The sequence below is a fragment of the Gallus gallus genome, chromosome 23 (genome assembly GCF_016699485.2).
Source record: "Gallus gallus isolate bGalGal1 chromosome 23, bGalGal1.mat.broiler.GRCg7b, whole genome shotgun sequence".
NCBI lineage: Eukaryota > Metazoa > Chordata > Aves > Galliformes > Phasianidae > Gallus > Gallus gallus.
Genome location: NC_052554.1, coordinates 4065425 through 4093184, shown reverse-complemented (window position 1 = coordinate 4093184; position 27760 = coordinate 4065425). Strand labels below are relative to the sequence as shown.

At 53.5% G+C, this 27760-nt stretch overlaps 1 protein-coding gene across 3 annotated transcripts; it reads right to left on the bottom strand.

Annotated features, from left to right (window-relative positions):
- Nucleotides 1–1530: 1530 nt before the first annotated feature.
- Nucleotides 1531–27760, bottom strand: RSPO1 (R-spondin 1). Of its 3 annotated transcripts, NM_001318444.2 has the most exons (8): nt 16170–16242; nt 15969–16044; nt 15723–15834; nt 8257–8646; nt 6435–6626; nt 5390–5539; nt 4834–5022; nt 1531–4253 (listed from the first exon to the last, which is right to left on the bottom strand). In NM_001318444.2, exons 4-8 carry the CDS (start codon nt 8348–8350, stop codon nt 4096–4098), a joined length of 783 nt encoding a protein of 260 aa, NP_001305373.1. In that variant the 5' UTR covers nt 8351–8646; nt 15723–15834; nt 15969–16044; nt 16170–16242; the 3' UTR covers nt 1531–4095. The 3 variants fall into 3 exon arrangements, with proteins under 3 accessions (NP_001305373.1, XP_417760.3, NP_001385248.1); XM_417760.8 differs by lacking the exons at nt 15723–15834; nt 15969–16044; nt 16170–16242 and adding an exon at nt 27612–27760; NM_001398319.1 differs by lacking the exons at nt 15723–15834; nt 15969–16044; nt 16170–16242 and adding an exon at nt 15206–15612.

Below are 27760 nucleotides of genomic sequence, written 5' to 3'. Positions count from 1 at the left end.
TAGGGGAAAGCTAGAAGGAGGAGATAGGAGAAAAGTGAAGTCAAGGAAAAACAGCAACAAGGTGAAAAGGGACTTTGAGAAGCCAGGCTGCTCCGTGCCCCCAGAACCCATCCCTCAGAGCAAAAGTTGTGCTCAATCCCAAGCAGTTCTCGTAGACTTACAGAACCTTCTGCATTGCTCTCTGAACTTAGGCTGGTGCTGCAGATCTCTCTCATAGGAATTGTTTACTAACAATCAGAAATTTAAAGCAATGTAAAGATCTCACTTCTGCGATTTGATTTTTATAGTCAGGAAAAAATGACTTTCTTTCTGGAAAGCTGCACATGCTGTATCATGCATTTTAGCCTTGTGTGTCCCTAGATTTCACATGGCCTTCAGCAGGCTACATCAAAAGGATGGCAAATGAGGTTCTAGCCTGGTTTTGCTTGTGCTGTAAATAACCAGATCATCTACCTGACTGTCTCTTTCTTCTTTTCACTTAGAAAGATGCTGCTACTCTTCTAAAATGATGGAGACTCTGGCAAGCAGCTCCATCTGTGCTACAGTTTGGCATTCAGTTGGGTATGATATATTATTATCTTTATAAATGCCATTGGAGTGATTTATTTGTGGTGACTGATTACACAGAGGTGATATTTCTGTAATTTATTTAGAAGGGCTTTTTTTTTTTTTTAATGTTATCCCTAACATCTGATCCTATGAAAGCTACTGACATGATAAAACCTGTGAGTAAATATGTATGAAATATTTCCTCTAATGTTTTCCGACAGTGTTTCAACATCCTACTACATTTCCTTTCATCAAAGCTAAGATTTCTTCTGAGTGAGAAATGGTTTTAACATAAACATGAACTAAGAAGTGTATACATTGCCTCCACCTCCACAGGGGTGGAAAGGTAGTAAATTGCTGTCTGAGGAGTAGGTGTGCACACATGTAACTTGGCTGTAGCTGATGAAAAATACTGCTTTATACAGAGAGGATAAGACCATAATACAGCCAACCTGTGTTTGGTGCAATTTGTCTGCCACAGCTCCTAAATCTTGGCAAATGATGGAGATGGACGTGAAACTGTTCCAAAAGTGTGACTGCAAGCTGTTAATGCATTGCCCTTACCCTTCATTCCCTGTTGTTTAGGGAGAATTACCCCAAAGCTCAGTGAACTGCCTAGCAACTCTCCTGCAGTTTTTGAGTAGGTCTGTCCAATGGTTCAAGGGTATGAATGAAGACCTTTTCTATGCAAAGGTGTTTCTGAAAAAGGATCAGTCTGTCTATCTGTACATCTAACAACTATTTATCCAGTGCTGCAAGTAGGTGATCAGTACTGTAAGTAGGTGGTCAAAGTGTGGAACAAGGATATGCAGAATCCAGAGCAGCAACACTTCTGTGCTGTGACCCATATGGGTACATTTGACTCCTGGATGGAGGTGGGTGGGCAGATTACTCGAGGAGAGACTTTCTCACTCCCACTTTCTAGCTATTTTTGATCATTAAGGATTTGACCCCAATTGGGGTGAATAAAGCAAACAGAGCTTGTTCAGCAAACCCATTTATTTATTAATGTGTTTAAAGAAGCATATTTTACAGTGATGCCACGGAGAGAACACCACAACAGGTATTATTTGGTGGACTGAAAGAGAGCAGTCGTGTGCATGTGAATTGAGATGATATCAACCTAAGGCAATCTCTGGATTGGACTGTTGAGCTCAGCGTGCAAACCACGTTGGTCAAAGGCAAAATGTTTCTAAGTTCTTCAATGAACCACCCCTCTGAGAGTGGGGAGATGCACTGTTTTTGAGCTGATTTAAAAAATAAAAGAAGAAAATTGACTTTTCTTTTTCATATTTTTCCTTCTAAGTTTTCTAAATTTCATTTTCAACCATCCATACTGAAAAATCCTGATTTTCCTAATACACCTTTTAAACTTTCCTTTGCCTTTCTCCCTCTTTCTTCCCATTTTGCTATGGAAAAAAAAAAAATAAGGAAGAAAAAAGGGAAAAGGGTGCAACAGAAAGAAGTTCTTCAGTTTTTCTAAAAACTCTAGAAATTTCTACAAGATATGTTGTGTTGATTTATTATATGCAGTTGAGTTCTGAAATATTTGTGCTAATATTGCCATGAGTTACTGCAGGGAATGCAGTCAGTTAACAGAGCCTTAGTGTCTAAAACCTTACTAATGCACTCTCTCTTCTCTTTAATCCTTGTTGAGAACTGGATTGAGATACTGAAGCAGGAGGGAAGGAAGAGGAGTTCCTGAATTAGCAAGCTGAGGTTTGTGAAAGGGTTACTGACTATTGCTGCTGAAAAGCAGAAGGGAAAAACGATTTTGCTTACACGCAGTGCCAGGTTGCAAACAAAATACTTATTTCACAGGCTAGCTGAGGCTAGAGAGCAAAATGAGATCTGATCTTTCAGCTGGAAGGCCTTCAGGAATCGTCTGAACATGATCCATAAACAACTCAAAGGATGACTTTAAGAACCTCTCTCTCTCTGCTTGGTATGCTGCTCGTTTATCATTGTGCTGAAATGGAATCCCCTTTAAAAGATATAACGGCTTCTTGTTTACTTAAACACAAAGTGGATGATGGGCTGAAAGGTTTTGCTGCCAGTGGAGCAGTCACGGAGAGCTTGGTACAGCCCTGGAGCTGGAACAACTATGCAGCTCCCACATTCTGAGCTTAGCCAAAGCACTGGGACCTGGTGGGGAGGCACCCACCTCCACGCAAGGCAGAGGTGGTACAAAACAAGGGCAGCAGGACTTGGTTTTATCAGGTTTAGCTCTGGGGTGAGCTTTTCCCTTCCCCTTTGCCTTCTTGGGGGGCCGGGAGCTCCGGCACATCGCTGGGGACCATGGCACTTCCCTGGCTCCATTCCTTGGAACAAAAGGGATTTTGCTGAACTCTAGAGGAATTAAAGGTCAATATTTATATTGAGGAAGCACGTTTTAAAATATAAGGGCAATGGAGCCATGTGCCATGTTGTGACATGGTCAAGGGCAAAGCTCCCCACGCAGAGAAGGGCAGTGAGAAGTGTGCGCCTGCTGCAGCCTCGCCAGGTCCCCACCGAGCACCATCCTCCTGGTTCCTCTGCCTGGTGCCAATTCTTGCAGAGCAGAAGCATTTGTGCTGAGTCCAGCATCTTCCTATTGATGACATGGAGACTGTTGGTTTCTATCAAACTTAAACACTTGCTTTGCAGAGCCTGAGCTGTGCCTTCCCCCTCCCACCTTCATTCCCTCCTGCTGTGCGTTTGGGTGGTGGTGGGACGAATGGACAAGCCTGTCCCTGGCCAGGAGCAGAGCCTGGGAGCTGTGACTATGAGCAAAGTCTCAAGCTCATGTTGGTTGTCTCAAGCCTGGTCCTTGAATGGAGACTTCCTCAGGGAGCAGTGCAGTCCTGTGCGGGCAGCAGGCTGAGCATTTGCTGGGATTTTCTTAAAGCTTTTGTCAGTTTCCCTTCCACAAGTGAGTCTCTGTCCTGTGGGACACCAGCCTCCATAGGGGCCAAGGCATGAACCACACACTCAGGAAGCTGGTTGTCGTCTTGTGTTGGTTTGGATTTTTTTTTTCCTTTTTTTTTTTTTTTTTGTTTTTGTTTTTGCTTTGTTTTGTTTTGCTTTTAATTTGAAATAACTCTTTGAAGCAGATTCAGGGCAGATACCACTGACCTCTTACCACAAACGTTTAACATGTATTATTCTCAGTGATAAAGTCATACAGCTTAAAACACAAAATAAAGGGTTGGGGGGAAGAGAAAGAGGACATTGCCTTTATGTGAGTCCAGTTCCCCGGTCTGGAAGAGCAGAAATCCAGTCCACGTGGCTGGCTGGGCACAAGGCAAGTGTCCCAAGGCCCCATGCCCCCATCCTTGGTTCATCCTCACCTCTGGTCCTGCAGTGTCCCACTGCCCCAATGGATGCCATTCATGGTGCCGGGGGTACCGCCTCCTTAAGTGTTGTGGATGTGGCTTCTGTCGAGTCTAGGAGTATAGCTCTGTCTTTCTGACATGTGTAATGTTGTGTAGCAGTGCTCTGGTTCAATAAAGCTTTCATATACATAGCAGCAATGAAGTCTTGCCGTCAGGTGACGTAAAGGGGCAGCTATTGGGCAGGGCTGGCGGATGTGGTGGGGGCCACAGCCCCCCTCTGTTTGCTCTTCCTCTTCTTGGTGCCAGACTTTGCATCTTTGGTGTCTTTCCGATTTCTGTTCCCGTTTGTATTATCTTGCTTTCCTTGCTCGTCCTTTTTCTTCCTTTTCCCTGCAACAAAGCAAAGGGCAGCACAGGAGGATCAGGCCTGGATCTGTCTTTACAGTTTCCAGCAGGACTCCTGATGCATGCATTTCCCCTCTGCTGCCTGAGGCCTTTTGCTGTCACACTGCTGCCTGCATTGCTCGCAGCCAGGTGGGGCTCAACCCTCCCTGCTCTTACTCACTGCTCAGAACCGGTTCCCCTCCAAGCAGCCAAGCCAGCCGCAATCCTGTGCACCCCACAAGAGGATGACCAAGCCACCATTCATCCTATTGACACTGCATTTCCAGGGGAAAGCACAGACCTAAGCACTCCCATGAAGGAGACGACAACTCCCATTGCTGCAGCGCACAGAGATTGCCCAGCTGCCTTGTTTGCTAAAGTCCCCACATCCTGCAGGGCAGGCAGCAAGCCATGGGGCCGCGGGGGATGCCCAGATGCTCCATCCCACTGGGAGCTCTGCGCCCTAACACAAAGCACCCATGCCATAGAGAGACGGTGGGATGTACATTTACAGTGCTGGAATGTTAGGCTGAACACTGCCACATAAAGAGGTGCTGGGGGAAATGAGACAACGCTCCACACTCACCTTCGGGGCATTGGCTCTTCTGCACAGTGCATCTGCGCACCTCCGTGGTGGCGGGGCACAGGGACACGTCCCCAGAGGGAGCCTGCAGGATCCGCCGCGTTCGGTCCTCGTTCCCCTTCTTGAAGCCACACAGCTTCCTCTTCTTGGAGCAGGGCCCCCAGGGCCCCCACTCACTCATTTCACATTGCGCTGCCAGATAACAAGAGAAGCCAGAGGTATCTCTCATCTCTCTGCTGCACGGCTGGGAGCCCTCCCACCCCTCTCCCACTGGAGCCAGAGCACGGCGTGCGTTTCCCCAGCAGTTCCCAGGTTTTTTGGCACTCCCTTTCCTACCACACCATGAGCTCTGAGTGATTCAGAAGCAATCTGTATGAACATTGCAGTGCCCATCCATGCTGTGCCCAGCAGGCTTTGCCCTGCTAAGGGCTGGGCACAAGGCTGCCTGAACCATTTCCCATGAGGCACCAACACAGCATCCCCGAGGGCTTGGTTTGATCACCTAAACCAATGTATAGCAATAGATGCACTGAAAGCTCAGTGCCTGAGTGTTGCTTACCAGGACTGCTGCACTCCATGGTGCCATTGGCAGCAGAGTAGCCTTCGGGGCACGTGACGTAACATCTCCCTTTGTGCAAATACAAACCTTCCTTACATTTTGTGCAAAAGTTTCGGCTGAAGCAGGACTCACAGTTCTCGATTTTGCATTCTGGAGGACAAAAACAAAGCCACAAAGCCGTCACGAAGCCTGACGTGAACACAACTGCTGGCAGCTCTGGTGAGCAGAGCAGCACACAGGGAGCTGTGATTCACTCTGTGTGTGTGCCCCAGCCATGCACGGGGTTGAGTGGGCAGGGAGCAGGTGCGGGCAGAGGCACCACTGAGCACCAAAGCTCAGGGAGCTCCAGACAGTTCTTCCCCACAGTTTGCTCTTGGCTCCCTGGAGCCAAGCCTCTGTGTGCCCTGCCAGCCCTGCTCATGCAGCTTCCTCGGATGCTGGTTTCCTCTGAGCTGCTCCCTGCTGCAGGACAGAGCCACTTTGCTGCAGCAGCTGCCAGGTGGACATCAGGCAGGGTGGAAAAGGTTTGGGCTCGTGTTCAGCTCGAGCATCGGTCTGCCAAAGTGGGAAAGTGCAAAGAATAAAGCCGAGTGTCAGCTGCTCCAGCTGCAGCTCCAGCATGTGCAGCAAAGAAAGCAAGCTGGATGGAAACCTGGCTGTGAGGTGGTTTGCATGGAACTGCCAGGGAAGTGATTGCATTTTTCCACACCCAGCTTCTTGCTGGTGCTCTGTCTGAACGAGGCAGAGCTGGGCTGAGGATCCCGTTCAGAGAGATGGTTTGTTGTTCAAATGGACAGAGAGAAGAGCAGGTAATTGTGCCAACACTGCTCTTCCTACTCCCTCCCAAAGACGAGGGGTGTCAGCATCCCTCTCCTGCAGGATGCCACACACTGCACCCGTGTGGGGCAGAGTGCACTGTGGTAGAGCAGCGCAGCCCTGCACACTCTGTTGGTGACACACTTTGCTTTCGTGGATGACCATTCACTGCTACCCCTGCCCACAGCATGGACAGGGATCCACAGAGGATCTCAGAGCTGATACTCACTGATGCACTTGTTCATGTCTGTATTGCGAAGGCCAAAGTATCCCAGTGGACAGGATGGGAGGCAGATCCCAATTTGCCGGATATCGTTCCTCTCCAGAAGGATGAAGAGCTTGGGGGAACATCTCAGGCACCCGTTGAACTCAGAGCACAGGTCGCAGCCCCTGGCACAGCCCTGGCTCAGCTCAGTGCTAACTGCAAGAGCAGGAGAGAGGCAGTGGTGAGACGGGCATCGCTGCTGAGCGAGAGCCTCTTTGGAGGGCAGCCAGCAGCCTCCTGGAGACAAATCCCCCTCTGAGGAAAGCTGCCATAAATACTTGATGCAAAGTATGAGTTCACGTCCTGACACAATTGCTGCCCAGAGAGAACAAATCAAACCCAGCTCAATAATTCATCAGCCCCGTCCCTGAGCATGGCTTTGCCTGGGGGATGCCTTGGTCACCCTGCTCTGCCTGCAGCTCCAGCACCACCAGGACCAGGGCCCAAAAGCAATCACAAGCTGCAAGCAGCATTCAAGCAGGACATCACCATACCAGAGGCCAGACATCAGTACCACCCCAGGCACCTCTGGGACAAGCAGGGGACAGAGCCACACAGAGCCAGAGGGAAACCATCTGCATAGAAGCCTCGTACCTCTTGCCAGGCTGAGTCCCAGCTCTGTCTCACCATGACCCCTCTGGCGCTCACTCTATCTGGCAGTGCAGGAGATTTCTCTGCCCCCAAAATAGAGATGTGTTCTCAGCTCTTAAGTTTAGTCCAAGAAAAATTCTCAATCCCCCGTCTTGAGAGTTTTCTGCTTTTAATTATGATATAAAATGCTGCTTGTTTTGAAACCCATAGCATTCTTTGCAGGCTAGAATGCAGGTTCTTTTTATTAGTTTATTATGCAAGCAGTGTCCTTGTTTATAGAAAGACTGTGTATGTTAAAATGTATTCTTTTAAATGCTGTGTTTACTACACTTCAAAAGCAAGAGTGGAGCACCAGAGCACTCCCATGCTGGACTGAGTGGTAGGAGAGCCTTCCTCTCCCTCCTGCAGACCTGGGGTCCTGCACGTTCCCTGCTGCCTGTCCTCACCCTATAACTGTTCCCAGCTCACCTGCAGGGTGCAGAGGCAGCTGCGGCCTCAGAAGAGGAAGCAGAAAGTAGGGGAACCCCTCGCCTGGGGTCCTGCAGTGCCCCGATGCCAGGAGGCTGCTCCATGTCTGGGCTGTGACATCCATGCTGTGTTTGGGGCTGCAGGCCCATGGGGGTCTGGCCCCATCCCTCCCCACGGGGCTGAGGTCTGCCTCTGTGGCAAATGTATGAGCCGAGACTCGCTGGGAGCCATGCTTAATAGCATTAGCCATGACATCCAGCTTTCCCTGTTCTCACGGAGCTCCAGCAGTCGTTTTTAACGCAAAATCATTTTTATATAATTCAATTTAAATCAGTTTTAATGTAAACCAGTTCTAAAAAGAGCTCGCACAACGGAGGGGAAACCCATGGGGCCGCTCTGGTGCCTTTGGAGCCAGTCGAGTCCCTGGGTGGGGCTGCCCAAAGCCCGTCCTGGTAATTAAAACCCGCACTTCCCATGCACCTCGGGTTGCAGCTGGATGGGGACAACCAGGGGAAGAAGGACTGCAGTGGGCAGCAGCCCGGGACAAGGGGAGGACCCAGACCTCGCCAGGCTCCAAGAGGCTGTCCACACACGGGTGCATATCCCTGGTCTAATGGGGTCAAACATTCCCGTTCTGCACGGCCAAACATCCACCATTTGCATGGGCAAGCATTCCCAGTGTGCACAGCATCAGGAGAAGGAGAGAAGAGAAATGTCTCATACATACTTCGCCTTTGCCTCTTGCCCTTCACCACTTTGCTGCCGCCTGTTAGATCCATCGAGCTTAGAAAAACCACCACCACAAACAGTCCAAGCTGCATAGTAACTCTCCAGCGCCGCAGCCCTGTAGCGCAGGGTGATCGGAGTCCGTCCCACGGCCGGGTGTCTCTGCAGCCACTAAAACCTCCTGGGCTGGCTCAGAGCTGAGAGTCTGTGTGCGACGCCTGCTGCAGGACCATATCCACCAGCTACCACCGCAGCAGCAGAGACCTTAGGTAGCAGGTAACATGGTTCTACCTTCATCCCCATATGGAGCGCAGGAGCTCGGGTCCAGTCCCATCGGGGGGTTGGGCAGTCAGCGTTAGCTGCTCGGAGTTTCCAAGTGCAGGTGCAGGAACTGGAAAAGAAAGAGGAGAAGGGATTAACTCTACTGGATGACAAGCACCGGTCTCCGTCGTTCCCATATGAAGTGGATTGGGTTGGCATTGCAGTGAGGCATGGAGCAGAACTGGAGGAGCGGTGCATGGGGGGAATCCCTGTTCAAGCCCAACTGCAAGTCATTGCTTGGCTTAACAGCAGCACGTGGCTTTCCCAGGGAAATGCCTGATGTGCTCATGTCATCTGCCGATGCTGCACATGGCTGTAGCTCTAACGTGTTTATTGTAGTGCCAGTGCTCCTCAGCAGATGCTTGCTGTGGGCTGCCAGGAGCACAGGATGTTTCCCATCAGATGGGCACCTCTGGAGGCTGGGAGTAGAGCTGGGCATGCAGCGACCCTGCAGAGTTTGGGGACTTGTCCACGAGTTTGGGGACAGTCCCGGACCTGCTGAAAGACTGCAGTTCTGCTCTGAGGGTGACCGCAAACTCCTGAGCATGGAGCAGCACCACCATGGCTGTATGCTCTGGATCCACCAACAAACATGCTGAGAGCAATGAGATGTGCAGTTCCGGGAGGGCAGGTGATATGTTCCTCTGCTTAAAATCTGGGAGAAGAAAGAAAAGCCCAATGCAGAGGGCTGTGGGATGCTGAGCTGTTGCTGTTGCAGTGATGCCAGACTCAACCCAAGCTGTGCAGGATGCCTGCAGGACTGCTGGGGGGGCAGCATTGTGCTCTGCTCTGGGGAAGGGCCATGATGGTGGCTTTGTGTGCACTGGGAGCGGAGGAAGTGTGACTTCCAGGCTGAACAGAAAGCTCTGACCCAGCATAACGGCGCCGTGCTCCTCTGTATGCAGCTGGCAAACCACAGCCCCACCAACTGCTGCCATTGTGTGGGAATAAAGGTGACAACATTCACTCTGTGAGGTCAATGGAAATAGAAAACGGTTTTAATCCCCTTATAATAACTGCGCAGTCACCAATGCCTCGAATGGGCAGTGGTGATGGGGCTGGAACAGTGCCTGGCTGCAGCTCACAGCATCGAGAAGGGGTACAGGACCCCACTGCTCAGCCATGCTGAGGGGTCACCCCCCATCCCACAGCACACATGGACCCCATGGCTGGAGAAACCATGGGAGCCCTCGAGCTGGAAGCAAGCCCTGTGCCCAGGAAGGTGCTTCTTGCACCCCATCATCAACACTGAGAGTCCACAAGCAACCACACAAATGATAGCAAAGCTCTTCAATGCCTCTCACAGCAGGAGTGGAGGGGAAGCTGCTGGAGGAAGCGGCCCTTGCAGCAGTGCAGCTAGATGCTGAGATGAATGGGAGCTTTGGGGCACCAACGCTGCTGGGAGGGCATGCAGCACCGCAGGGCACTGCTGGCATCCTCCTGCCCGACAGCTTTGGACTTTTCACTGTATTCCTCCTGCAGATCCCCTGAGAGCTGCTGGGGCAAAAGCACAGCGCTGCCCATGTGCTTGTCGTTACAGCCCACGGCATCATCCAGGGGATTTTCAAATAAATAATTAGGCACTTGTGTAAACACCAACTTGTTCTGCACTTCCCAGCCTGTTTGCTGCAAGCTGCTTTATAAACACTGTCAAGTGCTTAAGCTGGGCTGTTTGGGAGTGTTTACCAGAGAGGAGATCTGTGCAGAGATCACACCGCTGAGCCGCTGCAGCCTCTCTGTGTGCAGCATTCATGGGCATGTGCATGGGGCAGCTTGCACAGAGCGGTGTGGATCCTCTGGGGAGCACAGCATGGCATAGCACAGCACCACATGGCACAGTAGAGCACGGCCCAGCATGGCATAGCACGGTGTGGCACAGCATGGCGTGGCACAGCACAGTGTGGCACAGCATGGCGTGGCACAGCACAGCCCAACATGACATGGCACAGCGTGGCATGACATGGCACAACACAACGTGGCATGGCACAGCATGGCACAGCACAGCATGGAGTATGATGGTGTAGCACGGCATGGCACAGCATGGAGCAGAATAGCACAGAATGGCATGGCATGGCACGGCACAGAATGGTACAGCATGGCATGCTGTAGTACCATATGGCATGGCACGGTGTGGCACAGCACAGCACACCAGGAGGAGCCCAGGGATGCTCACCAGCAAGAGCAGTGCTGTGTCAGTGCAGCAGCACAGAATGAACTCTCCCCAAATAAGCTCTGAAAGCTGCACCAGCAGAGCACCGCCACCACCACTGCACTGCTGCCAATCCCTGCAGCATGAGGGTGACGTGTGTCCCAGGAAGTACACACTGAACCAGCCCTGTGTCCTTTGCTGTTGACACAACAGTCACAGTACAGACAAACCTCTCCCTGTGCGGGGACAGCAGCAGGGATGCTCTAAGGGAGCAAACACTGCCCTGTGTGCCAAGAGCCAGCATGAGGCTGTGCCTCAGCTGCATGAGCGCAGGGGCAGGGAGTGCCATGGGAAATCCAGAGCTCTGAACACGAGCACTTTCTCCTCCTCATCTCCTTGCAGTTCTGCATTTTCCACGCTCATCCAGCTCAGCAAACTCCCTGTGCCCGTGGTGTGCCCACTGGGAGAGGAGCTGCGATCCCAGCACTTCCCACCCTCAGGACACAAATTATGATTCTTTACACTATTGCAGCCATCAGTCAAGCTCAGGTTGCTGCAAACAATTCCCAGTCTAAACATTAGCAGGATTTATGCCATTATCCCATCGACAGGAAGAATTTAGGGTAACCCGAATTGCTCTGAATTCATTTATGGAGAGACCTGGCCCATGCATCTGAGATGACAGTAAGCCTTGTTTGCAATTCAATCAGGATAAATTGGTCCTTGGGAGCTCCAATACAAACCAGAAAATGTAAACCATCCAGATGATTTACCATTAGTCCTCCTACACACAAGGTGAGAAAGACCAACATTATATCCCCAGGATATTCAAGACCTAATCCACAATAACTAAATTGCTGATATATTGCCTCTCGCTGGACGTATCAGGCTATCAGTAATGTAAACGGACTCTCCAAAGGTTTACTGAAGTGGGAAGAGAAGGACCAGATGTTGGGTGAGGGCTGGAGTCAGGACAGCAGCCGGGAGCTGCCCGTGGGATGCTGGACACAGGAATTTGAGTTTCCACATCCTTGAGGTGGGCAGATAATTTGGATTTCACCTTGGCAGCCTCTTTGAGAGGCGTAAAGATACCGGGAGACCAGATTGCATCCATTTATCCTGCCTTCCCAATGATGTTTTTCCCAATTTCTGCTGCAGAAGGGCTGGGTCTCACCAGGTGGGACATCACCAGCTGGAGAGCAGGCGTCTTTTAAACAAGCAGAAGCCCACACATGCATTTATCTCACCACATGCCTTACCCTCCCTTGGCAAAAGCCACCCTGAGATATCTGAATCTCTTGGGCTGAGGTGGGGCTGGGGCCTGGCTGCAGCCCCTGGGGGTCAGAATCCAGCACACCACGCAGGCACATGGACCAGGGTCCCACCCGGCACCTGCAGAGCTCATTGCATCAGAGCTGAGCACAGGCAGGAGCGGGACAGAGGGCTGAGCACCAAGAGAGCAGCTCAGCGCCAACTCCCTGCACCAGGACTCTGCAAATGCAGATCTGCACCATGCAGAAGGCAGGGGCAAAGGGTGAGGGCTGCAAGGACGCTGCAAGATGCAATAGCAGCAGCAACAGCATATACTCCACCCATCTCAGAGCCCCTGAGCAGCTCGCTCCCATCACCAGTGAGGGCCTGAAGTGCAGAACTGGCACTGCAAAGGCCATTTTCACCAAGAGCACATTGTGTTCACTGCTGGGAACCCTCTTACTGTCTTTCCAAGGGCCGTTTTCTCTGCAGCAAGGCAGAAAGCACCGACATGCTGCCCAAAAAGTGCTTTTGGAGCATCCCATGTATGCACGGCGTGGGCATTGTGCTCAGCCCGCGAGCGGCCCCGCGCAGTGCATGCAGAGCCACTTTGTTCTGCCTAATCCCTGAAGCAATAAAAGAAGGCTGCATTAAGTCAAATTTCCGAACCAGAAGGTCTTCATTTGATATTATATCCGAGTGCCAAGTTCTGCAAAATCCCTAACCCATAAACTTTGCTGAAAAAATAAAATAGTAAAAAACAATCTGGCAGCGGCGCTCTCCGCAGCATTGTTGAGGTCTGACTCCTTCCACCAGTTTCTGCACTGCATTCCCCCATCTCTCAGAGCCGTGCCGTGACCCCACCAGTGGGGAACACAGAGAGCAGTGTCCTGCCTGGGGGTGCCCCTCTTCCAGCTGGTACTGCCTACCCCCAGCGCCTGCTCTGCTCTCTTGGGCTCCTTGCGCAGTGCCCGGCACAGTAGCAGCTCCAAGCACGGCAGCAATTATTGGTGCCACAGCCATCGCTCTGGGAGCACTTGTGCTCAGCGTTGTAAAACACCAGGAAATGTTTTGCTGGGGGATTTCCACTGCCCTTCCTGCTAGCACAGGCGGACGCGGAGGGCTGCGGGCTGTGCCACGCGGCTGCCTACCCCCCAGAGCGGCTGGCATTGCATTGAGGCCACCCCCGTGTCATTGCAGAGCTGGAGCCCACCTGGGGGCTTAGATGGGGTCACCAAAGAACCCGGTGTGGTTGATTTAACTTCACAACAGTTGAAGCCTTCTCAAAATCCAACCCCCCCCCCGGCCCCAGGTGACAGGCAGGGACATGGTGCACTACAACAGGAGCAACCGAAGTAAAATTCAGAGCAGGAGTTCCAAAGCAGACCCACAGCAGGCCAGGTGGGCTGAAAACCAGAGCCTTCCACTGAAAGAGCTCCTCAACAAGCAGCCCCGGGAGCTGCACTGCTGCACAACGGGGTGCTGAGTTTCACTGTCAATGTGGCCAAGCGAGGGCTGACAGCGACGTCATACAATTGACTCTAAATATATGGTTTTTAAAAGCAAACTTCCAGGGCTTACAGGAGCCCAATGAGTCACAAGCTACTGTGTAAGCAGCTTCTCCAGACGAAGGCAGAGAGCAACCCAAGGCAGAGAGCAACCCAAGGCAGAGAGCAACCCAAGGCAGTGGCACGGAGCAGCACCGAGGGCTTTCTGCTCAGCCATAGGCAGTGGAAGCATCACCAGGCTCCCTGCAAGGACCCCCTCATGTTGCCTCTCCCACCAACATGGCACCACCTGGGAAACCTGAGCCTCACGTGTTTCAGGAGCAGAACAAAAAACACAGCTGGGAGAAAACAGCCAGCAGCCTCAGCATGGGGCATTGCTGCTGCAGTGCTGGTGGGAGGCAGAGAGCAAGGCAGCCCCAGCTTTCTGCTACTGCTGCAAGTGCATTTGAGCTCTATGTCTGAGGGGCTCACAGCATCTCGTGCCCCGAGGCAGTGGGACCAGCACTGAGCTCCACAGAGCCTGGCATAGCACAGGGGTGGTTTGCAGTGAAGACTTTCTGCAGTCACAGGGAGTCATCCCTGTGGACAGGTCATTGCGGGCATGGCTGCAGAGCTTTCTCTAGCAGGGGCTGCAGGCAACATAGGCACCTCCATGCTATGGGAAGGTGACAGGTGGCCCTGCTCTCCCACCCCTCTGCTGTCCCCATGGTATGCTGTACATCCCCTCCACCTTTTGCTTTATCGGCAGCCCCATACCTCAGGCAGAAAGGAGCTGGTCCAGCTCAGGTGGTGGGAACACAGAGTTTGCTCTGTGCCCTGCAGCCACCTGTGCATTATTTGGGGTGTGCTGGTGGGGTGGCAGCCCCATCTCTGCAGAGCAGGCACTCGCTCCCCGCCGTGTCCCTCAGGGTGGTGCTGCTGCTCTCGCAGTGGGGCCGGGCGCTCATCCAGCTGCAGGGAGCCTCGTCCCCAGGGGGGCTTCCAGGCATGGCTCAGTGCCCGCATCCCACACAGCCATCCCGTCCTGGCCCTGGGGGGGGGGCAGGTGGACATGGGCTGGGTCACAGGTGGACTTCAGGCAAAATAATTCAAGACGGATAGTGCTGCAGGCAGAGGTTTTGCTGCAGGTCCCCATGGACTCAGCAAAAGCCTGGTCACCAAGCAGCACTGTTAAGCACTGCCTTAAGATCCCAGACCTTCAGCTGGCATGGTTATCTGCACCAATGCCCAGCAACCTGTGCACAGGAGAGCAAAGGCTCCATCCTGCCACACTGTGCAACGCTGCTTCCACCAGCACTGCCCTGTTGTAGTGCCCTTTTCTGCAAAGCATTCCTTGAAGCCCGAACCTGAACAACTCCTTACCCATCTCAAGGGGAACGCACATGCCTGAGCCTATAGGAACCAGAGAAGCCCAAAGATAACAACTTCCCAGTGTCAGCAACACACTGCCCTGGCTCCATAGGTGCACAGGACCACAAGGACGGGTCAGACCTGGCCATGACCTGGGCTGGTGCTGGGGACACCCAGGGATGGAGCCGTGTCCCTGCCTGCCCATGGGACAGAGCCTAACCCCTGGCTCTCCCACCAGCACCCAGACACAGCAGCACTTCCCCTGCGCAGCAGCACGGGGTGTCAGCGCCGATGTCTAATTATTCCCATGATCGCTGTTAACCATTTTCTTACCAATCCCCCACCCCAAAACCCAAGGAGCACACACTTACCCCGCAATGCTCGGCTGCCTGCTGCATCCCCACGGGTCCCGTCCTCTGGAGCAGGCTGACTTGCATGCAGCAGGGACAGTATCGAGGCAGTAATTAATGGGTCAGTCCCCTCATTGCAGGGCACGGGCACGCTCCTCTCCGCCAGCCGCTGGGACAGCAGCAGCACAGCGAGCAGCAGTGGGACCCCACAGCCAGCCCTGAACCCGGCACCAGCAGCACACCGAGCTGCACATCCGACAGCGCACCAAGCAGCACAGCTCACCCCTCCGTCGGGGAGCTTTGCAGCGGCACGGGGCAGCGCGGCAGCCCGGCTCCTTTGCGCAGCCCCTCTCACCTTGGGGGTGGGGGATCCCGACAGATCGGGCTGTGATTTCTCACAGCTTTCATTGTCTGAACTCATTATCCGCATTGCACAAGGCAAACCCGCAAGTCGGATGCTGACAAGGCTCGCGTTCCTCATTAGCAGCCCACATTGCAAAAGCTTCATCTAAACAAACATGCATTCTGAAACCCTTACCTCTGACTTGTCACTCCCTCATCACTGCTGCAAAGGCTCTACTGGTTTTAAACCACTACCAGACCAACTACAAAAATCCTCAGTTCCTCCAGCCAAAGTTACGTGCACGTTTCTGTCAAAGAAAATACAAAATACTTTCATGGCGAGTTCATGGAGCAGGCTGGTGCTCTTGGGTCTGGGGGCTCTGTTCACGTGTCTGTAAGCAGGTTCCTAGCAGCATCCCAGGCTTTGCGCAGAGAAACAAACCCTTCTGTGATGTGCAGGATTTCAGCTCGTAAAGATCGCCCGGGCTAGTTCATACTCCATCAGCCCACGCTGCTCCCTGTGTATGCAAAGCAGAAAGTATGTGATCATATCAGAGCAATTTGCACATTAATAAATCCAGGTCTCAGTGCCGTCGACTCCATCCCCATCCACCGGGTAGGGTTTTTTTATTATTATTATTACCAGAGTATCCAGCTTTGTAAAGGCATCTAGTGCAAACTCCTGCATGAGGGAATTCCACCCCACTAGTACCACCTCCTAAGACAATATCCAGCCAAAATATTGTGGCTGTTGCAAAACCCGGACTGGAGCTCCGCAAAGGACCTTCCAGCGTTGCATCCAGAGCCAACGGGGTCTCAGTAAATTACTGCAGAGTGACACAACATCTCGTTTTCTTTGTAGTCTTTTTTATTTATGACAGTTAATTCCGAGTTATTACTAACATTTCAGTGGTAACTGGCATATGAAGTCATCAGCTGTCACAACTGCATCTGTTAATAAACATGTCAGATATTAAAAGCAGCTTATTATTCTCCGGATGGGGGGGTGGGAAGGCACAGAGCTGATGAGCTTTGCAGCCCGGTTATTTTTCCATCCCTGTAGCTGTGCAACAGGAGGAAACGCTCACGCGTGGGAAAGCACCATCCTCGCCACAGGGCCGTGCTGCTCCCTGCCCAGAGCCCTGTCCCCTCTCCTCCTCGCTGTGTCCCTGCTCCCTTTCATCCCCCTCACACAGGAGTGACACGGGACCAACTGCTCCGCATGGGGAATGGAGTGTGCAGGGGAAGGGTGGCACCTCCCCGGTGTCCCCAGGAGCCACCATGCTTGGTGGGCTGGTCAGGATGAGGCTGGGAAGCACCCAGCACCCTCCCTGCCTGCACCCAGCTGTGCCTGCTGCAAAGGGGGACCAGGAGGGGGTGGGCAGCAGCGGTCCCCCATGTCAACGACCCTCATCCCTGCTTCTGTGGGGCAGACATGGTGCCCGCCACCCCGGGTTCATCCCCCAGTTCTGCTCCATTGCCACCTGGAGTCAGAAATCGGGGTCTCTAGCCCCCTCCCACCTGTTGGTGGGTTTGGGGGGACACTCAGGTCTTGTACATGGGGCAGCAATGGCCATGCCAGTGTCTCCCTTCCCATTCAACTCCACCATGCTTAGCACATGAGGACGCAGCACTGCTCCCTGCCTGGCTCCATGGCCCTGCCTAAGGTTTTCCTCATCATAATGCCCTTGCCTGTCTTGTCCAGAGGTAATTTACACATTGTGGTCTTTGGGGAGTGATGTCAGCAGTGACACCATCTGAACTTTCTATGTGCAGGTTAGTTGGGATCACCCAGCAAAGCAGTTCCCTCACAGCCCACACGTGTGACTGTGGTGAGCAGCAGCCCACGGAGCTGAAGGAGGCAATGCACCAAATGCTCCATCTTTGCTTTCCCCCTCTGGCCACCGTTCCTCCTCCAGCCATCACTTCTGTGCTACAGTATTGATCTGAGCCAGGAGACAGCAGATTATCCCCCAGAAACCCCTCTCAGTGGCTGGGTGAGAGATGGATGTGACGCTCGCTCTAATTGCAGTGCTGTTAATGAGGTCGAGAAGCAATGTCTCTCCTGGGCTGGGATGAGGCGGGCAGGAGGATCCCATCGCAGGCATCCCCTGCTCCTGCAGCCACCATTGCCCCAGTGGCAGCTGTGGCCATGTGGCTCCAGACGGCCCCGATCCCCTGGGAAGTGGGTCAGCATCCCTCCCATCTGAGCACATGGCGGCCTTCATTGTAGGTGTGAGATCCACTGGAGCATATGCCATCGTCCTCCTGTAATGAGTACAGTTCTGTCTTTGCCTCTGAATTATCACAGGGACGTTAGAGGAGAGTTGGCTGTGCCATGCAGGGTGACTCAAAGAAACGAGGAGCTGCACTGTCTTCACTTCATCACTGGGATCTGCGTTCTTCAGGTGGGAAGACAAAGGTAGGAAAAGGCCCAAAGCACACAGTGAGGAAAATTCAGCATATGCATACGGAAGTGTGATTTGTCCCAAATTTTCTTTGGCACCTTCATAGAATGGCCTGGGCTGAAAAGGACCACAGTGCTCATCCAGTTCCAACCCCCTGCTGTGTGCAGGGTCACCAACCACCAGACCAGGCTGCCCAGAGCCACATCCAGCCTGGCCTTGAATGCCTGCAGGGATGGGGCATTCACTTTGTTCGGTATCCCTGCTCTCCTACCCATAACCAGCGCCTTCTGAGCTCCCTGCTGTCCCACAGGAGCACTACTGAATGCGGTTTGAGCACTGCACAGATGCAAAGCGGGCACTGCTGTTGGCCTCCATATCAAAGAGCTGTTCTATTTCTGATTGGAGATTTCTGCCCTCTATCCTAGAAGTCTTGAAGCGATACCCAACGTTGCTGAGACAAAATCCCATAACGGAAGCTAAGAGTGAGCAGCCTCACAGACAGAAGCTCTGCACGTGATGCTCGGGTGGGATAACCAAACCTTTTCCTTTCCAGCCTCTCTCAGCCCAGCTGACAGCCGTAGGTCGAGTTTCAGTGCGGAGCAAATGTTTATAACTGAGCAATAAACCCCTGAAGACAGAGCTTTATGGTGGAAACGCTGACAAATCCAGTAGTGGGAATGGGGCTACTGGGCACACCAGTAATTAGCGAGCGGCGCTCTGAGTCTGACTGAAGGCAGGAGAGGGGCTTGCCAGCTCCCTGGTGTTAGGAGGTATCATTGCAGAGGACGGTAAATCACACTAAATCCTGCCTTAACACCCTGCACAATAAATCCAGCATCGAGTCCCACATTTCTCCCCCTTCTGACAGGCAGCTAATTTACCGCTTTGTTTTTCTTTCGCTAATGGCTGTTGAGGCTGATCCTAAATTAATCCTGAACAGGCTGTTTCTCTCTTATACAAAAGGACATGAAATTCCACATTTTCACGGGGTAAAAAAAGCCAAGCTGCTCCCGATTGGAAGCAGAGCTGCTGGCTCGGAGGTTCCCATCTCAGCAGGTGTTGGAGCAGCAGCAGTACGGGGGCTTCAGGAGGTCCCACTCCTTCTGCTCAGCCATCCCAGGCCTTCATTCCCATCACCATCTCTTCTTGCTTACAGGTGGCCCAGTGCACACATGGAGAGGATCACCAGATTTACTCCTCCAACAGCAAAAGCATCAGCCTCAGCAGAGCTACCCGTAGGAGCATCGGGCAGATTGCTGGCCAGTTTGCCACCCTACTTATATTTGCTTTCATTATTAAGGTGACACAAAAAGCCTCTGCTCTGAACCCTGAAGACCTGGTGCTCCCATCCAAACCCATAGGTGGGAAAGGCATGGGAAACCTCGCTGTGTGCAGGGTGCTCCTTTGTTTGGGGCTCCCCTGCGATCCTCCCCTGGAAAGCCACAAGGTCTTGGGAACCAGAGCTGGCTGCAGGGATGCTGCCCCATGAGTGAGGAGAGGGATGGTGCAACAGGACCTGGGGGGGGGCAGGAGCCCACACATCCATGGCCAACCCCCACCTGAGGAGCAGGCTGTGCGGGGAAGGAGCACCGATACCATTCTGCACCTGAATTCAGCAAGTTTTGTTGTGGTAGGTAGCAAAGCGAGCTGCAGGTCTAATGCTCAGCCACCAGAGCCCCCCAGCATGGGTGTCGCTGCCTGGTTGGGCTCCAGCCGTTCCCTTGCAGAGCTTCTTGCCTCACTCCTCACAAAGCAACGCTGTGCCCACTCCGAGGAGGAGATTCCTTCAGTTTGTGCAGAGAAAACAGCAGCTCCCACAGCCCCAAGCTCACAGCTGGGGCACCTGGCTTCCCTTCCCATTAAAAAGCTGCTCTTAGCCTGTCTGAGCTCCCCCAGCTACATCTCCTGCCCTACATCCCCACCTGCCAGGTGACGACACTCCTGAGCAGAGTCCCCACCCCTCCCGGGGACACCCAGGTTGGCACCATCTCTGCACCTTCTCACTGTGCATGGTGCATCCCCACCCTGCAGCTCCAGTGCTGAGCACCACAGCTTGGGACAGACCGTGCTCTGCTCTGCCTGACATTAACCCTGTCTGCAGATACCAGTGCCTACAAGTCCTCGGCTGGCACATAGGATGCATTACTCATGCCCTGTGCCTCATCAGCCTTTTGATAATATCTCAGGATAAGCAGAAAGCAGAGAAGACGCTCACAGATTCACCAGGAGGAAAGAGAGAACTTGCTGAAATCAACTCTGAAGCGCTGCAGCTCCAGACCTTCCCTGCTCTGCTTCTCCGCACCCTTCTTTGACAAAAAGGTTTGCTTTGCAGAAGGCTTATCTAGCACAGGATGATTGATAGCCTGAGCAATTGTTTTTAATAATATCTGAACACCTGCAGTCCTCAGTTCCCGGTAATACAGTTATCCCAAGTGCCTAACTTATTGCATAAACAACTGCTCTGGTTGCAAAGACAACTATCAAGTTCCCAACGCAGCCTCACTTGGGGGTCACGCACAGGGGCACGCAGGATCATTCCTCCCACACGGCCATGGGGAGCTGCTCTGTTCTGGGATCACTGCAACGTGCTGCTTTGCTCCATGGCACAGCACCATGGGCTCCGTGCTCACCAGGCATGGGCGGGCAGGTGGGGACTGCATGCACCAGCAGCACACGTGCATGCATCCAGCAAGCCGTCCTGCTCTGCATCATCTCATCTCTGCCCGGCGTCACGTGCATGCTGGGAAATGCTCCTTTTCTCGCTCACTTCGAAGGGCCTTTTCCCCTGTTGTTTGAGGAATGCTGTTTGAATTAGCTCCATGGATTGCAAACAGACCCCGTTGTTTTCCTTTCCCGATGCAGGGAGGCTTCTGTTCTCTTTGGCCTGCTGGATTAACCAGGGGGCCTCACACGCTGACCCCTCTGCAGCTCAGGGAAGCTAATTTAATCCCAATATTGTTACAGATCACAGCAGGACAGATCTCGCAGATTCCTTGAGGCAAAGCAGCTCTCTGGCAGGGACAGCAGCACTCTGTTTGTGGAGGCAGGAACCTCTGCAATTTTTTTTTTCTATAAAATTTCCTCTACAGAACTCAGGAGGCTGGGGAGGAGGCAGCAGCGGGGGGGGGTGGCGGGGGCAGCTCTGGGCAGACAGTGGTCAGGCAGGGAGCTGCTCCTCCTGCACTGCACAGCATCCACAGAGCCGCTCCTCCTGCGTCCCGCAGCATCCCTTGGGAGGGTGGGGGCCAGGAGCAAAGGTGATGCAGTCGAGCATCACCTCGCTATTTCTTTTCCTTGATATTTTTCCCCATTGCTCACGCACAAGCCCAGGAACCATCCTGTGGATCATCCACTGTGCTGCCCCCTGTGCTACACCATGCGTTACCCCTGCATCACCCCATGCATTGCCCTCTGCTGGCTCTGAGTTTATCACTCTTCTCCAGATCAGCTCCTTCTGCACATGGGGCATAGCCGTGCCCAGCAGACCTGCAGAGCCTTCTCCCCACTGCCCTTTCTGCCCTGCAGTGTGCAGGTACTCAGTGCTGCAGGCTCTGGGCAGACTGCTTGCTTCCACCCAAAGTGGTTTGCTTCAGGAAGAGGCATCTTTGTATCAGGGCAATCATCTCAGCCTCACTTGTGCTTTGGTGCGTGCCTTCACTCCCCTTCTCTCCCTCTGCACAGCGTTTCAGCTCTTCTTTGCCTTGGTCTCGCCAATCTCTGATGCTCCAGGATTAAAGTCAGATTATTTAACCAACCCACAGCAGCCCTAATCTCCACACAACATCGGTGCATTTCCAAAGTGCATCACCTGGGCTGAGGCATGGGCTGCTCCATGGGGAGCACCACCCCTGCAGCTCCCAGCCCTGCTATGGGATGGGCTGCATGGGGCAGTCCTGCCTCTCCCAGCATCACTTGAGGGGGTTTGAGATTCGGGAAAAGTAAATTGCTTTGAGACACTATTAAAGTCAAGCTAAAATGATGACAGGCCACAGGGCTGGAACTTCCAGCACATCCCATAGCTCTGCCCAGAGCTGGAATGGGGAGAAGCGCGGGCAGGAGGACACAAAACGCAGTGCTTTGGGTTGGGGGCTGCACCATGAGCAACTTCTCCCTCCCTGGGTTCCTGGGGCACCCGAAGAGCCACCGGAGCCCGTCCTTCTCTCAGCCACGAGTGGCTCTGGGGAGCATTCCTGCTGGCTGACGTTTCCCAGGGCGTTGAGGAAAGAGGGAAAAAAAGGCACTTTTCCCAATATTAATTCTTGCAACATAAAAAACAAACAAACAACAACAACAAAAAAACCCTACCACTCCCCAAAATAACCACAATAGCTGTAAAGCCTGACATGGCCAGGGCTAGAAAAGCTACAGCTTGGCATGGAAACAGCATTGCCACCCCCTCCAAGCAGTCATATCCCAGATGTGAGACACCATGTGTGACAAAACCCAGAGGAAGGACACGCAGGAGGCCTGTAATTGCTGCAGACTCCCATCTTGGCTTGGGGACACGACCGGGTGACCTTGGGAGTCCCCAGCACCGGTGATGGCTGCAGGGGTGGCCCTGTCCCCATGTCCCCATGTCCCCGTGTGCAGCAGGAGCCTGGGGAGGAGGGCACGAGGCAGTGAGCAATACCACACTATGGAAATCGGGGTGGATAAGTAATTTGTTACCGTATCACAAAAGCTGTCAGTGTGTGCTTGCTCTCTGAGCCATTTGCAATACATCTGTAATGATTTTAATCATAATTAAAGACCCTGTGAGCACGAGGAAGGAGCACGGCTCGGGCTGTGCATACGGCCTTAATTCTGCTGCACTGCAGCTTTGGAGAGATTTCCAGCGGAGCCATCAGCTTTGCTGGTGCAGAGGGGATGTGCATTGTGTTATAAACTATATAATTAATTGAGTGCCACGCTCTGCAAGGAGCAAATTCTTGCCTAGTGATTTGGGTAATTCTATAAACATGGAGAAGGAGCAACGCCCAGCGCTGGGCAGGGAGGGGATGGCAGCACTGGGAGCGGGTGCTGCAGAAAGCTGGGGAGAGGGAAAGGCTGAGATAGGGAGGATGGGGGGTGGGGAGGAGATGTGAAAGTGGAGGGCTGGGTGCAGGGGGCAGCCGGTGCTGCCCTGCAGCCCTGGTCCAGCCCCATCGCTTCGTGCTGCGCATGCACTCCGCTTCGAGCTCCGTGTCTGCACGGAAAGAGTCTGTCCATAGTTTAAATATCTTCAAGATGACAGCGCAGAGAAGAGAATGGACTGTTTGGGGCTCGAGAAGAAGATGGCAGAGCAGAAAACAATGGTCTGAGGCAAAGGAAAGAATGCTTCAGGAGCCCTCAGCCAGAGCCGCGCGGGGCGGCGGAGCAGATGTAGCGACGCCTGCTGCAGGGCTCGGCGGCTGGAGACAGTCAGTGCAAGTTCAGATGAGCCATTCTCTGGGAAAATGCAGCGATGCCTCCAGGGAATGGCTGAGCTCCTCTTCTCATCTGCATGAAATATGTCCCAGAGCTCAGCCACCACCCTCCCTGCAGGGACACCCATCCAGGGCAGCCCCGCACCCCGCGACGCTCTGAGGGCACTGAGCCCCGAGGTTCAGAAAAGGTGGGTTGTAACAAAAAAAATCGCTGGAATAACCCAGGGCTCTGCAGTAAAGCTGTGTCAGTGTGGGCGTGCGGAGGCTTTGGGCAACGGGCAGCTCCCCTCCTCCTGGACAAGGGTTTGCAGCACGCACTGTGCGCGGCTGCTTGCCCGCTTCCCTGCATGGGAAGGTTTTGGTGATGGGGAGAGATGCAGCAGGCACACGGCACAGGAGACAGTCAGTCCCAGAGGGACAAAGGCACAGGGCCATCACAGAGCCCTGGACACGTCCTGCACCCATTCCATGTGTGGAAGAGCAGCGACAGCCTGGGACAGGCAGAAGAGCAGGTCAGAGCCCCACCAGCAGTTGAAGTTAATCAGAAATGAGTATCTATTTCCCTGCTGTGCCCTTGACGGTCTCCTCCAGCACTTCCAGGTGCGTGCAGTGAGATCAGTGCACAAGCAGCTCATTGCTACAGACAAGAGGTTCCACGGCCAGAAACCGTCCCCAGCTCTGCTCCAGCAAACAGGAGAGAAGCTGCTTCCTGGAGCTGCCCTTCCATTTACCAGGAGGGGAGAGCAACAGTGCAATACTTGCAGTGTCAGCAACAGAGCTACCACGGACCTGACAGCCCCTCATGCAGCCTTTGCCCTGGAAGCTTTTGGGGTTTCATTTCCAATTAAGTTTTTCATATGGTAACATTCAGAACTTTGATGCTACTTTTGCCTAAGAGAGAACATACTTTCACTGTTGTGCCCGGTCCGGGAATGACTTCTCCACTATTAAAATGTAATTTAATTTATCTCCACGGATTTTGTGATGACTGGGATTTGTTCTAAGGAGACCTTTAAAGGAGAACTTTTGCATTATTAAATGTATGTGCAAGGAAGCTGAGTTCTGGCATTCTCTGATAACCAAATTTCTTTTCTAGCCTCCACTATATCCATCATGATAAAAGCCCCTGCCAAAGCCCTAACTCAAGCCATGCTTCTGGCATACTGTGAAACGCATCAGGGGGAGAAGGAAAGAAACCCACAAGATGCTCCAGTGCGGTACTTTTTTTAATCAAAGTTTCAAGGATATTGATGGTTTACCTCATAAGGTAAACATTTGTAGCCCAGTTGCTTTTCCCAGGGCTAAACCAGAAACAAGTGGCTCTCGGAAACTGCAACGAATTTGCTCTGACAGACTCCAGTCTGCTTCAAAATGAGTTTTCTTCAAATTCTCAGCCTTCCTTCCACACGTGGGGCAGCAATGAGGGTTTCCTAGGGGCTGAAGGGTGGCTGTGTTTTTAAGGGGTGAGCCCACTTTGCCCACACAGCACAGTGCCCATCCACAAGGTCACTGTGTGCTGCAGAGGATGTCCTCCCCCCTCCTCCCTGGCACCCTCAGGCTCACCCAGAAGGTGACAGAGGGGCGGCTTTTGTGCTGCCCCTTGGGGTGATGCAAGTCCCCTCCACCCAGTGCAGGCACTGCATCCCATGGCCTCCCCAGTAGCACTGCTCCTGCAACCCTCCCGTTCCGGTTAACACCACACTGAGCTGCAGTGGCACTATCTGGAATAAGGGAGCAGGAGCGGGGTGGGGGCTGTGGGTGCCGGTGCCTGTTTGGGTAGCCCGTGGGATCCTGCTGCTCTGCATCCTGCACGCTGCACTCACAGCCTGGGTGCAGCATGGCTCTCGGGGCTGCATTTGCTGTGCACTGACAGCTGGCTGCGGGTGTCACCATGACAGACATCCTCCTTGGCAGAGCTGGCATTGGCGCACACCAGCTCCAGTTCCATGATCACTACCTGCTAGAAGTGGGAAGGACCCTGGGGCTGATGTCTGCCAGCACACACCTACATGCCAGGAAAACCATAGCAATGTGAGCTCCAGGTCCACTCTGCCTTCCCAAACCTCCCTTGAGAGTCCCCATTTGTGCGTCCCCATTCCTAACTGTCCCCAGCACTCACCGGGCTGCAGCTCACCAAACCCACACACCACGGTAGGGAGCTGCGCGAGTGATCTTCAGTTCAAGACTCACAGTGCTACTGTGCTCACTATTAAAAGCTCTCCACACAGAGCCTGAGATTTCCTGCGTGCAGAGAGGAAGGTATCTGTTTTTAGAGCCTAATTTTATTGCTTCCCTAATGTATTAGCTGATGGACCGGAGCCACGGCAAACCGTGCCGTGAAAAGTGCTCCTTTCCCTAAGAGCGTCTCCAGGGCATAACAACGGCTCTGGAGCTGGGGCAGAGCCAAGATGCTTTCACCACCAAAGCTGGCATCGCCCCGGGACTGTGCACATGGCACAGCACCATGCTGGCAGCGCCTGGCACGGGAGGACGACGTGCCCGTGCAGCCCTGGCCTCCGACCGCACAGAGCTGCTGCTCTGCCTTGTGTATAAGTCAAAACCTGCACGCTGCTTGTTACAGAGATGCTCGCTATTTTAACAGGCTGAAGTGGGAGAAGGGAAAGAGCTGCCAGCTCCCAGCTGGACTGTGCTGCAGGAGCTAATGGAGGATTAGCCCAGCAGCGCGTCTTTACAAATTGTTGGTTCCCAGAGCACACAAAGCAAAGCTCTGAGCGCCTCGGCACAGAGGCAGAGACAATTACTTTGGGAAAACAACTGTGCTTTCCAGCAGGGCGCACACAGATGGAACCCTGAGCACAGCCCTCCCGCTGCTGCTGCTGGCTGAGCCCCACTGTCCCCACACTTGTGCATCCCGAAGCAGAGAGGGTTTGCAGAGCAGGACTGCTCCAGATCCCTACTGGCATTACCTGGAGCAAGGAAACTTATCTACGAGAGGGGAGGCTGATGGGGATGGCAGCTCTGCTCAGGACAGCCTCTCTTCAAGGTGTCAGCCAACTCACAGGCTTGGGATGGGGTGAGATCCTACAGAGTGCCCGTAGAGGCCCCAGCGTGCACTGACCAAGGACACAGCACAGCTCTTCAGCCCTCCCAGTGTAGCATTGCACCCTTCTCCAGACAGGGAGAGAAATCCAGGGCAACCCCCACTGCATGGGCTCATGCTGGTGCTGCCCATCCTCATGCCCTGAACTGACTGCTGTCACCACATCCCACTGCCACCGCATCCCATTGCTACCATGTCCCCCTGCCATCACATCCCACTGCCACCACATCCCATTGCCACCACATCCCATTGCCACATCCCGCTGCCACCATATCCCTCTGCCAGTCCCACGCCAGCCGATGCTGGAGGCTGCAGCACACACCAGCACTGCAGTACCAAACACCAACCCATCCCGCTCCCCACACCCGCAGCTGCCCATTGGCACAGGGACGTGTTGGATGCCCTCCCCATGCCCTTCCATCAGCTGTCCCCCCCTACCAACCCCACACTGAGCGCACAGCCGCTGCTGGGAGATGAACATGTGCTGGGCTGCGGAGGGCACGGGGTGAGGAGTGCTGCCCACGGGGCCGGGGCTGCCCCTATGCTGAGCTGGAAGCTCTCACTACTTATTTCACAGCAACTTCCGACATTTCAGAAATTGTTTTTGCTCTGGCTTGGAATGAAGACAAATATTTCAGAAATTTCCTGGATAACATAAAGTTTAAAACATCCTCCGAACTAAAATAGAGTGGATAGACTATCTCAGCACTCGTGTTATGTCACATTGTGCCAGCTCATGGTACGCTGCGCAGGGTCACGGATGGCGTACAGATATAAACAAAAACACAAGGAACGCCAATGAAGAGAGGAGGAACGAAATGCCAAGATGAGAAATTCTCTAAAACGATTTTTTTGTTGTTGTTTCTCTTCTGCCTTGTGCAAATTAATTCTCCATGGGGAAGCGCTGGGGTTTTCTCAAAGAGCACGAGCTGGTCTGGAGGAGGAGGAGGACGACCGCCCCAGAGCGCTCCCAGCAGCACAGCGCAGAGCAGGGCTGCCTGCGGGCCACCCCCGGTGCCCTTCCTGCCCCCTCCTCCCTCCACCTCTTATCTTGTTTATGGAAAGCCAAAGCGAGCCCCGCTCCGCGCTGTCGGCCAGCGGAGATAAAGCCAAGATGGATCAGCCCAGCGCCGAGGTTCACCGCGGAGAGCAGCGCCGCAGAGCAAATGGGGCACCCCGTGCCCAAGCGGAGGGGCCAGGTGGGCTCTTACCTGGGGTTGGCTCCTGCTGTCCCCGCGCATCTCCCACCCGGACGGCCGCTCAGTGCCGGCACCGCTGTCCCTCACCGGGGCTCTGCAATGGGCCGACCGCCGGGCGCCCGCTGGCACCCATCCCCTGTCCCGTGCCTCTCCAGAAAGGC

What these genes read in the sequence shown, in the direction of transcription:
- RSPO1 (XM_417760.8), bottom strand. Translation starts at nt 8,350, where the DNA reads ATGCAGCTTGGACTGTTTGTGGTGGTGGTTTTTCTAAGCTCGATGGAT. An exon ending in GGGCAAGAGGCAAAGGCGAA is followed by an intron (nt 6,627 to 8,256) that starts GTATGTATGAGA and finishes CTGCTCTTGCAG; the next exon opens with TTAGCACTGAGCTGAGCCAG. An exon ending in AGACATGAACAAGTGCATCA is followed by an intron (nt 5,540 to 6,434) that starts GTGAGTATCAGC and finishes TTTGTCCTCCAG; the next exon opens with AATGCAAAATCGAGAACTGT.